General features: G+C 48.5%; 1 protein-coding gene across 1 annotated transcript; it reads right to left on the bottom strand.

Annotated features, from left to right (window-relative positions):
• Positions 1 to 6,689: 6,689 nt before the first annotated feature.
• Positions 6,690 to 8,299, bottom strand: LOC116957186 (olfactory receptor 52K2-like). The gene has a single exon (XM_032979191.2). It carries the CDS (start codon positions 8,286 to 8,288, stop codon positions 7,296 to 7,298), a length of 993 nt encoding a protein of 330 aa, XP_032835082.2. The 5' UTR covers positions 8,289 to 8,299; the 3' UTR covers positions 6,690 to 7,295.
• Positions 8,300 to 9,934: the final 1,635 nt, after the last annotated feature.

The raw sequence follows: 9,934 nt of genomic DNA, 5'->3' as shown, positions 1-9,934 counted from the left end.
AGTAGTGTATAGTTGTGGAGTGCATAGTGTAGTGTATAGTGTAGTGTATAGTAGTGGAGTGTATAGTGTAGTGTATAGTGAAGTGTATAGTAGTGGAGTGTATCGTGTAGTGTAGTGTATAGTAGAGTAGTGTATAGTTGTGGAGTGCATAGTGTAGTGTATAGTGTAGTGTATAGTAGTGGAGTGCATAGTGTAGTGTATAGTGAAGTGTATAGTAGTGGAGAGTATCGTGTAGTGTATAGTGTAGTGTATAGTCGAGTAGTGTATAGTGCAGTGTATAGCGAAGTGTATAGTGATTGAGTGTATCTTGTAGTTTCAGTTTTCATTTATTTGGTTGTACCCTGTGAGCCATTCGGCTCTTGATTCGGGTGTAACCGTAACAAACAATAAAATTACAAGATACATAAAAATTTTACAGCACGCAAATTGAAACATCCCCTATAAAAAAAACAATTAAATCTTCCAGAAAAAGCACCATATGTTTATGCTGCGTACAAGCAATGTGCAAATATCCCAGGTTGATGTTAGATCGCAATTACAATCACAATATAATTTAGATGACAATTCTAAGTATAATTCTAAACTGCAACATACAAATATGGCTAAACTAAACCTTTTTGGAAATCACTAAAGTAATGCTATAAAAAACAACGGAACAGTGGTCATTGGAAATGTGATTGAAAGTTAGCAATAGCGACATATATAACATATAGCTAGCTGCATGAGTTAATCCATAATAGCAGGAGTAGTGTATAGTGAAGTGTATAGTAGTGTAGTGTATAGTGTAGTGTATAGTGTAGTATACTAGTACAGCACACCGGTGTGTTGGAGAGCCAAGCCACAACATTCACAGATTGTAAATGTTGTGGATTGGCTTTGTTTACGTGACAACCCTTACTAGCTGGCTGTGTCGGGTGGTGGTGGGCTTTAACGACACAGCATTTATACATCTACGTGGCGATGTAACCCAAAAAACCTCTTATGCTACATTTCGCTGCAACAAGAATACGACTAAACTACATGGGTTGACAGTAATGCTATATCTATGTAACTATATGTATCTCTATGGGTCTCTACGTATCTATATGGGTCTATATGTATCTCTGTAGGTCTCTATGTATCTCTGTGGGTATCTATGCATATCTATAGGTATCTATGTATCTCTATGGGTCTCGATCTCTGTGGGTCTCTATGCATCTATATGGGTCTCGATCTTTGTGGGTCTCTATGTATCTCTGTGGGTATCTATGTATATCGATGGGTATCTATGTATCTCTATGGGTCTCGATCTCTATAAGTTTATATGTATCTCTGTGGGTGTCTATGTATATCTATCGGTATATATGCATCTCTATGGGTCCCTACGTATCTATATGGGTCTATATGTATCTCTGTAGGTCTATAGGTATCTCTGTGGGTATCTATGTATATCGATGGGTATCTATGTATCTCTATGGGTCTCGATCTCTGTGAGTTTCTATGTATCTCCGTGGATATCTATGTAAATCTATGGGTATATATGTTTCTCTATGGGTCTCGATCTCTGTGGGTTTCTATGTATTGATATGGGTACCTATCTATGTCTATGGGTCTCTATGAATATACGGATCTCTATGGGTCTCTGCTATATTCGTACTTGTCAACTCCTTACCTTATTACAGACCAATTCAGACCCTATTTGTCACCCCGTGCCCCTTATAAATCTCAATGTTCATCCTACAAAGTCCCATCAGAAGGGAGAGACGCAAACAAATAGACAAAACAAATTATTTTTGTTTGTATTGAAACGGAATACCGGGTAAACCGTGTGGGTTTACAGGTGTGGGTGAGTCTATGGGTCTCTGTGTGGTGAGTCTGTGGGTCTCTGTGTAGTGAGTCTATGGTTGTCTGTATGGTGAGTCTTCGGGTCTGTGTGTGTTGAGTCTATGGGTCTCTGTGTGGTGAGTCTGTTGGTCTCTGTGTTGTGAGTCTATGGTTGTCTGTATGGTGAGTCTATTAGTCTCTGTGTGTTGAGTCTGCGGGTCTCTGTGTGCTGAGTATGTGGGTCTCTGTGTGGTGAGTCTATGGATCTCTGTGTGGTGAGTCTATGGGTCTCTGTGTGGTGAGTCTGTGGGTCTCTGTGTGGTGAGTCTATCGGTCTCTGTGTGATGAGTCTATGGGTCTCTGTGTGGTGAGTCTTCGGGTCTCTGTGTGTTGAGTCTATGGCTCCTTGTGTGGTGAGTCTATGGGTCTCTGTGTGGTGAGTGTATGGATCTCTGTGTGGTGAGTCTTCGGGTCTCTGTGTGGTTAGTCTTCGGGTCTCTGTATGGTGAGTCTTCGGGTCTCTGTATGTTGAGTCTATAGATCTCTGTGTGGTGAGTCTTCGGGTCTCTGTGTGGTGAGTCTTCGGGTCTCTGTGTGGTGAGTCTGTCGGTCTCTGTGTGGTGAGTCTATGGGTTTCTGTGTGGTGAGTCTATGGATCTCAGTGTGGTGAGTCTTCGGGTCTCTGTGTGGTGAGTCTATGGGTCTCTGTGTGGCGAGTCTGTGGGCCTCTGTATAGTGAGTCTTCGGGTCTCTGTGTGGTGAGTCTGTGGGTCTCTGTGTAGTGAATCTATGGTTGTCTGTATGGTGAGTCTTCGGGTCTCTGTGTGTTGAGTCTATGGGTCTCTGTGTGGTGAGTCTATGGGTCTCTGTATGATGAGTCTGTGGGCCTCTGTATGGTGATTCTGTTAGTCTATGTGTCGATTTAAAGCTTTCGTGACTGCAAGGATTAATCTTCTTTGGTTCTTTCGGTAAAGTCACGTAGCTCTGTCGTTCCGACAGGTTTGTTCCTTTCACTTGAAGAAGGTCATTTGTGTTTTGTTGCCGAAACGTCGTGATAATTTTATTGTTTTGTTTTAGTATTTTTTTATTCTCATTCTACGTGACTTTACCGAAAGAACCAAAGAAGATAGTCTCTGTGTGTTGAGTCTGTGGGTCAGTGTGGTGAGTCTGTGGGCCTCTGTATGGTGAGTCTATTAGTCTCTGTGTGTTGAATCTGTGGGTCTCTGTGCGGTGACTCTGCGGGTATCTGTGTGTTGAGTCTATAGGTCTCTGTATGGTGAGTCTGCGGGTATCTGTGTGTTGAGTCTATGGGTCTCTGTGTGGTGAGTCTGTGGGCCTCTGTATGGTGAGTCTATTAGTCTCTGTGTGTTGAGTCTGTGGGTCTCTGTGTGGTGAGTCTCCGGGTATCTGTCTGTTGAGTCTATGGGTCTCTGTATGATGAGTCTGCGGGTATCTGTGTGTTGAGTCTATGGGTCTCTTCTATGTGGTGAGTCTGTGGGCATCTGTATGGTGAGTATATGGGTCTCTGTGTGTTGAGTCTGCGGGTCACTGTGTGGTGAGTCTGTGGGCCTCTGTGTGGTGAGTCTGTGGGCCTCTGTGTGGTGAGTCTGTGGGCCTCTGTATGATGAATCTGCTGGTATCTGTGTGTTGAGTCTATGGGTCTCTGTGTGGTGAATCTGTGGGCCCCTGTCTGGTGAGTCTGCGGGTATCTGTGTGTTGAGTCTATGGGTCTCTTCTGTGTGGTGAGTCTGTGGGCATCTGTATGGTGAGTCTATGGGTCTCTGTGTGTTGAGTCTGCGGGTCACTGTGTGGTGAGTCTGTGGGGCTTTGTGTGGTGAGTCTGTGGGCCTCTGTATGATGAGTCTGCGGGTATCTGTGTGTTGAGTCTATGGGTCTCTTCTGTGTGGTGAGTCTGTGGGCCTCTGTATGGTGAGTCTGCGGATATCTGTGTGTTGAGTCTATGGGTCTCTGTGTGGTGAGTCTATGGGTCTCTGTGTGGTGAGTCTGTTGGTCTCTGTATGGTGAGCCTATTAGTCTCTGTGTGTTGAGTCTATGGGTCTCTGTGTGGTGAGTCTGCGGGTATCTGTGTGTTGAGTCTATGGGTATCTTCTGTGTGGTGAGTTTGTGGGCATCTGTATGGTGAGTCTATGGGTCTCTGTGTGTTGAGTCTGCGGGCCTCTGTGTGGTGAGTCTGTGGGCCTCTGTGTGGTGAGTCTATGGGTCTCTGCATGGTGAGTCTTCGGGTATCTGTGTGTTGAGTCTATGGGTCTCTGTGTGGTGAATCTGTGGGCCTCTGTGTGGTGAGTCTATGGGTCTCTGTGTGGTGAGTCTATGGGTCTCTGTGTGTTCAGTCTATGAGTCTCTCCTGTGGCAATGTTTACCACACACCGCTACCAGGTACTCATGTTGAGGCTGAGTCGACCTAGGGAAGGCCCAGTATGGGTTCAGATAATCGCCACTGGTGTGAGCGGGAATCGAACTCGGATGGCCTGGTTCGTAGTGCGGTGGAGCACTAACCGCTACACCACTGCTCCACACACCAACACGGTACACACAATATGCTCAGCTGAGTTCAGCGCACCTGGCCTGCCTGTACACTCACCTGCGCTCACCTGCGCTCATCTGCGCGTTCATGCGCTCACCTGCGCCCTCATGTGCTCACCTGCGCGCTCATGCGCTAACCTGTGTACTCATACCCTCACCTGCGTGCTCATGCACTCATGTGTTTACCTGTACACTCATGCCCTCACATGTGTATTCATGCCCTCACCTGCACACTCATGCACTCACCTGCACACTCATGCACTCACCTGCGCACTCATGCGCTCACCTGCACACTCATGCACTCACCTGTGCACTCATGCGCTCACCTGTGCACGCATGCGCTCACCTGTGCACCCATGCACTCACCTGTTCACTCATGCACTCACCTATGCGCTCACTAGCGTGCTCATGCACTCATGCGCTCACCTGTGCACCCATGCACTCACCTGTACACTCATGCACTCACCTGTGTATTCATGCACTCAACTGTGTATTCATGCACTCACCTGCATACTCATGCACTCACCTGCACACTCATGCACTCACCTGTACACTCATGCACTCACCTGTGCACTCATGTGCTCACCTGTGCACTCATGCGCTCACCTGTGCACCCATGCACTCACCTGTACACTCATGCACTCACCTGTGTATTCATGCACTCAACGGTGTATTCATGCGCTCACCTGCATACTCATGCGCTCACCTGTGCACTCATGCGCTCACCTGTTCACTCATGCACTCACCTATGCGCTCACCTGCGTGCTCATGCACTCATGCGCTTACCTGTGCGCTAATGCGCTCACCTGCGTGTTCACGCATTCATGCACTCACCTATGCATTCATGCACTCACCTGCGCGCGCTCTGAACTCGCTCTCTCGCACTCTGTCGCGCCAGCTTTATATCTCTCATCACTGAGGACCTTCAGAGATTTGGGAGGGGGGTGGGTGGGCTGTGGGTGCAGGGAGGGCGGGGGGGGGGGTCGGGGTGGGGGGGGACTTTAGGGGGGAGATTTCGCAGACGTAAAATTCCCCTCCCTCCAACCCATCACTTGCCCCCCCCCCCTCACCACCACCTCCAAAGACAAATATCCCCCGTGTAGCCTTCGACAGACTGTCGGGGCAAGTGCTGTTCGTAGCGAGTAGCGTCACGCGCCTCCCTATGAAGGCCGGCACTGTGGGGAGGGTGGGGGGGGGGCTGGTGAGGTGTGGGATGGGTTGGCCAGCACCACGCCCAGCGTTCCACAACCTCCCTCCTAACCCCCACCGATACCACCGCCACCACCACCACCACCTCCACCACCATCCCCCCGCTCCGCGAAGGGACCGCGTTAATTGCTAGAGGAGTGGTCACGATTGTCATCATCAACGGCGGAGGTGAAGCTCTAGGGGAGAGGGGGTTGGGGGGGTGATGGGCGGGTATGGGAGGTCGGTGACCAACGGTTAAACCCCACGCGTTGATGTGCACGAACGGCGTCAGCGTTTAACGGCGTCGGCAAAAAGTTGACGTGGCTGGCGTTTTCCGTTTTGTTTGTTTGTTTGTTTTGAGCGAGCAGAGATGATCATCACCACCACCACCATCACCACCACCACCAGCACCACCACCACCACCACCACCGTCATCATCATCACCACCAAATATTCCCCCGCGTAGGCTGAACAGACTGTTGGGGCAAGTGACGTTAGCGAGCAGCACCTATGAAGGCCGGCACGACACACGAGGAGGTTTTGTGGCCAACAACCACTCCCGGTCGTTTTTGTCTCCCTTAGCTGGCGATATTTTACACATTCAATTGAGGCTGAGTTGGCCTAATTGAGGCCCAGGACCTGCTCAGATAAACTCCACTGGTGTTGGCCGTGAGCGGGAATCGAACTCGGGTCGCAAGGGTTCGAAGCACAGCGTAGCGCTAACCACTACACTCGAACAATTGCATACGACTCTTATAAATACACTGGCGCGCAAAATAACGATGACATCCCTTAAAACAAACACATTGATAACGGAAATGTGCCTCTTATTTCAGCGACAGCTGGGCTTTAAACGCACGGGGCAGTGTCGTCTCGGCTGTCATGCTGCATGGGGGCTGTCTTTCTGGAAGCTCATTGGCCGGTGTGGTGGAGTGATGACGTGAAATCCCTAGCAACCACTGATTCGCACTCGGCATTTGCGATCTCGCGAGTACAACTCCGCGCGTTGTTTACACCTGCTGCACAAGTGTCAGAGCCGGCGACAATCACTGCCTGGCGTATTTTCTGTTCTCCGGCACCAGGATATCTCAGTACAGAGGCTCCTCAGCCACCCAGTCACCTCCACCGTGGGTAAATTTTAACGTGTGATGTTGTTGTTGTTGCTTAAAGATTCGAGACACGAATCAAACATTCTCGCGAATCAACCTCAATCGCGTATGTGTTTGGCTTTTTTATTTTACATATAAGCGATACGGAAAAACATTTGTGCCACATTTACACGTACACCACCCATACACATATTCACAATAAATTGTTAAATCACTGGCTTGTGACCTATTACGTGTAATTCACATGCACGACTACGGCTACATTACTTTATGCGCCAAACACAACGTCCTGCCCGTATGCTGAATGTACACATAGGAACACAAACGATTGTGAAATATATAACATCGCTAAGATATCGTATGTGTTAATATTTTATGAACAGTTAATTTGTCAACCGACTACTGGATGAAGACCTCCGGACACCTTGTCAATCATGGGGCTTGTATAACTTTAGTTTACAATGATTGGCCAGTGTGAGTTAGTGATGGAATGGGTCCCAGAACCAAATACAAATATAATGCCATTGTGATCTCCATGCGGTCACTGGTGACCGAGCTGAGACTATCGCCTAGCTACATTTAACAACTCGGTTCAATCACCGTTGGCTGTTTAGATGAATTACTATCTCATATTCCGATGTCTTTAATAGTTCAGTCACCTGCGTTCCCCAGACTCTCCGACTTTCCATCCACCACCTTCCTACGGAACTGTCTGATGAAACTGCGCCTTATTTCTGCCGTTCGAAGGCCGTAAATGACCGGGTTAAGCGCGGGCGGGAACACGTACTGCGCCGTCTGGAGTGTGTAGCGCAGCGGCCTGGGGAGCGAATTCAGGAACGAGAGTCCGCTTGCAAACGAAAAGAAAATAGCGGCGAAGAAAACAGCCACGACCAAGAAGTGGGTGCCGCAAGTCTTGAGCGCTTTCCGCTGGCCTCTGCGGAGGCCTGGCTTGCGGCACTCGTAGAGGATGAGCACGTACGTGAGGACTATCACTAACACAGGAAGCACCATGGTGATGGCCAGCGTTGCTTGGACGTAGGCCACGGCACCGCTCAAGTCCCCGCAAGACAGGAACAGCACCACGAGGTAGTCGCAGTACGGAGCGACGATGACCGGCGGCTTGCAGTAGTTGAGGGGGACCACGACACCGACGTTGCCCAGGCACATGAGAACGCACGAGGCAGTCGCGACCATAAAGGCCACAACGGCCGTGCGGCAGGACATGAGAGAGTGGTACCTGAGTGGGTAGCCAATGGCCAGGTAGCGGTCGACGGACATGATGGTGAGGGTGAAACTCTGCATTCTGATGGCCAGGTGCAGGAAGAACATCTGTGCCATGCACTCGCGCAGGCTGATGTAGTTGAAGGACGCGACGTTCTGCATGAACCGGGGCAGGATGCTGAGCGCCGAGATGATGTCGGTGAGCGACAGCGCGGCCATGAGCACGTACATTGCCTTGTGCAGCTGATGATCTCGAAGGATGACGAGGCTCAGGAGGCAGTTGCCCACGAGGGCCGCAGTGAACATGGCCAGGGTGAAGAAGAACACCGCGAACTTGATGCCGGGCGGCTCTCGGAATGGGGTCACCATGAGGATGAGGTCGGGCGTGAACAAGGAGAGGTCTGAGGAGGCGTTGGTGGCCATAGCAGAGTGAGATTCTGTGGAATGGGGGGGAGGGGGGGGAAGGTGGGGGTAGGTTCAAAGGAACGGGAGAGGGTGGTGAATATCACAGGACTCACGCAGCAGTGGTGGCGTTGACGGGACATGCAGCGATTCGCCGATTCGCGCGTCTCGAAATCCGCGTGCTAATCGATTGCTTATTATTTGTGCAAATCATGTGGTGGCCGGTGGTCGAGAACAATGACGGAACTCGTGGGCACGTGCTAGGTCGATCGTTACACGAGAAGATGCGTCACACACTAGGCCTCTCAGTCCACGTGAAGCAGAAGCTTGCGTCTCAGATGCCCCCCACTGGTACGTCGGGTTCCTCTTGCGCCCCTAGCGGTCGTAGACAAAATCAACACTCATTCTTCCCACCAAAATACTCAGTCTTCCAACTAATACCAGACCACTATATAATATAAAAATACCACGATATTAGTAACACAATTTAACAGTATCAACGTTATTAACATGTTAACTCTTATAACAACAACTAGCGAATTAGATAAACTCTTGAACATCAACTATTGAGGTATCCATCAGCTAGACGATGTGAATCAAATGCATTCGCGAGAATCATTATACATCGGTTACATGTGCCGAATTAAATAGCTCGAAACGCTCACAAATTAATTTGTGAAAGCCCCAGTCAACGCATCGTACATTCTGCGATAATCAAAGGCTTCTGTGTCTGGCATCATTCTGAATTCATGCCCCTCGTTTTTGGAATCGCTTGACCTCCTGCTTGCATCGAAATTCGTTCCCGAACCTTTGCTGAGTTTGAAGACAATGCCACGACTGGGCCTCGATGTAAACCATTGAAATGGGGTTTTGTTTGAGTTGGTGTTTCTCGACATCTTAATCCATTTTGAAAGGCACAATTCATCCGTAGATCCCCAATGCACTGCCGCCATGCAAGTGAAAGCAAGGAATTTAAATGGAAGCTGCAGGGGAAAAAAGGGCCAGAACGAGGAGGGAGAAGGCCAATTTTGAAGAGGTGATTTAAATACTCTTTGGTTCTATTCGGTAAAGTCACGTAGGTAAAAATTAAAACAACAAAAATCATTTTTTACCTACGTGACTTTACCGAAAAGAACCAAAGAGTATGGATCCTTGCAGTCACGAAAGCTTCAAATTTAGAGGTGATTTAAATATTAACTCGGTTTTTCCCACCACATTTTTGAAACATGCTTTGAGATTGTTCATATTATGCTGCTGCTATACATGTCTGAATGCACTTTGTTGGGCTATTATTTGTGGTCAGATCACTCCAGAAAAATCAGCTAATGACTCAGTGGGTTTTTGCCTGCTGGATGGGGATCGTTTAGTTGTACTGTATTTTTATGTGTTTGGGTGATTTGTTTACATTTCTCATACGTTTAAATCCTATCGTGTTTTTAATCGTTTGTTGTTGTAACGCCCTTACCCCTGCTGGACATCTGTGAAAAAGAGCTTTATAGCTCATTGTTTTCCCCCTGCAGTGTAAATACATATTCTGATTCTGATCTACACAGTGGCAAAAGTCCGATCACTCCAGGAACAGAGCCTTGACCTTGGAGTCCTTATGATAGAGGGGGTATACTTTCGCCAATATCATCAGTGTGAGGGGCTGCTACTCATATGTGTGG

This window comes from Petromyzon marinus, chromosome 70 (assembly GCF_048934315.1).
Source record: "Petromyzon marinus isolate PM22_M1 ecotype Great Lakes invasive population chromosome 70, UKy_Petmar_22M1.pri1.0, whole genome shotgun sequence".
Lineage (NCBI taxonomy): Eukaryota > Metazoa > Chordata > Hyperoartia > Petromyzontiformes > Petromyzontidae > Petromyzon > Petromyzon marinus.
This window is presented reverse-complemented; position numbering and strand designations above follow the sequence as displayed.

Excerpts from the sequence above, each read along its gene's own strand:
- LOC116957186 (XM_032979191.2), bottom strand. The coding sequence starts at position 8,288 with ATGGCCACCAACGCCTCCTCAGACCTCTCCTTGTTCACGCCCGACCTC.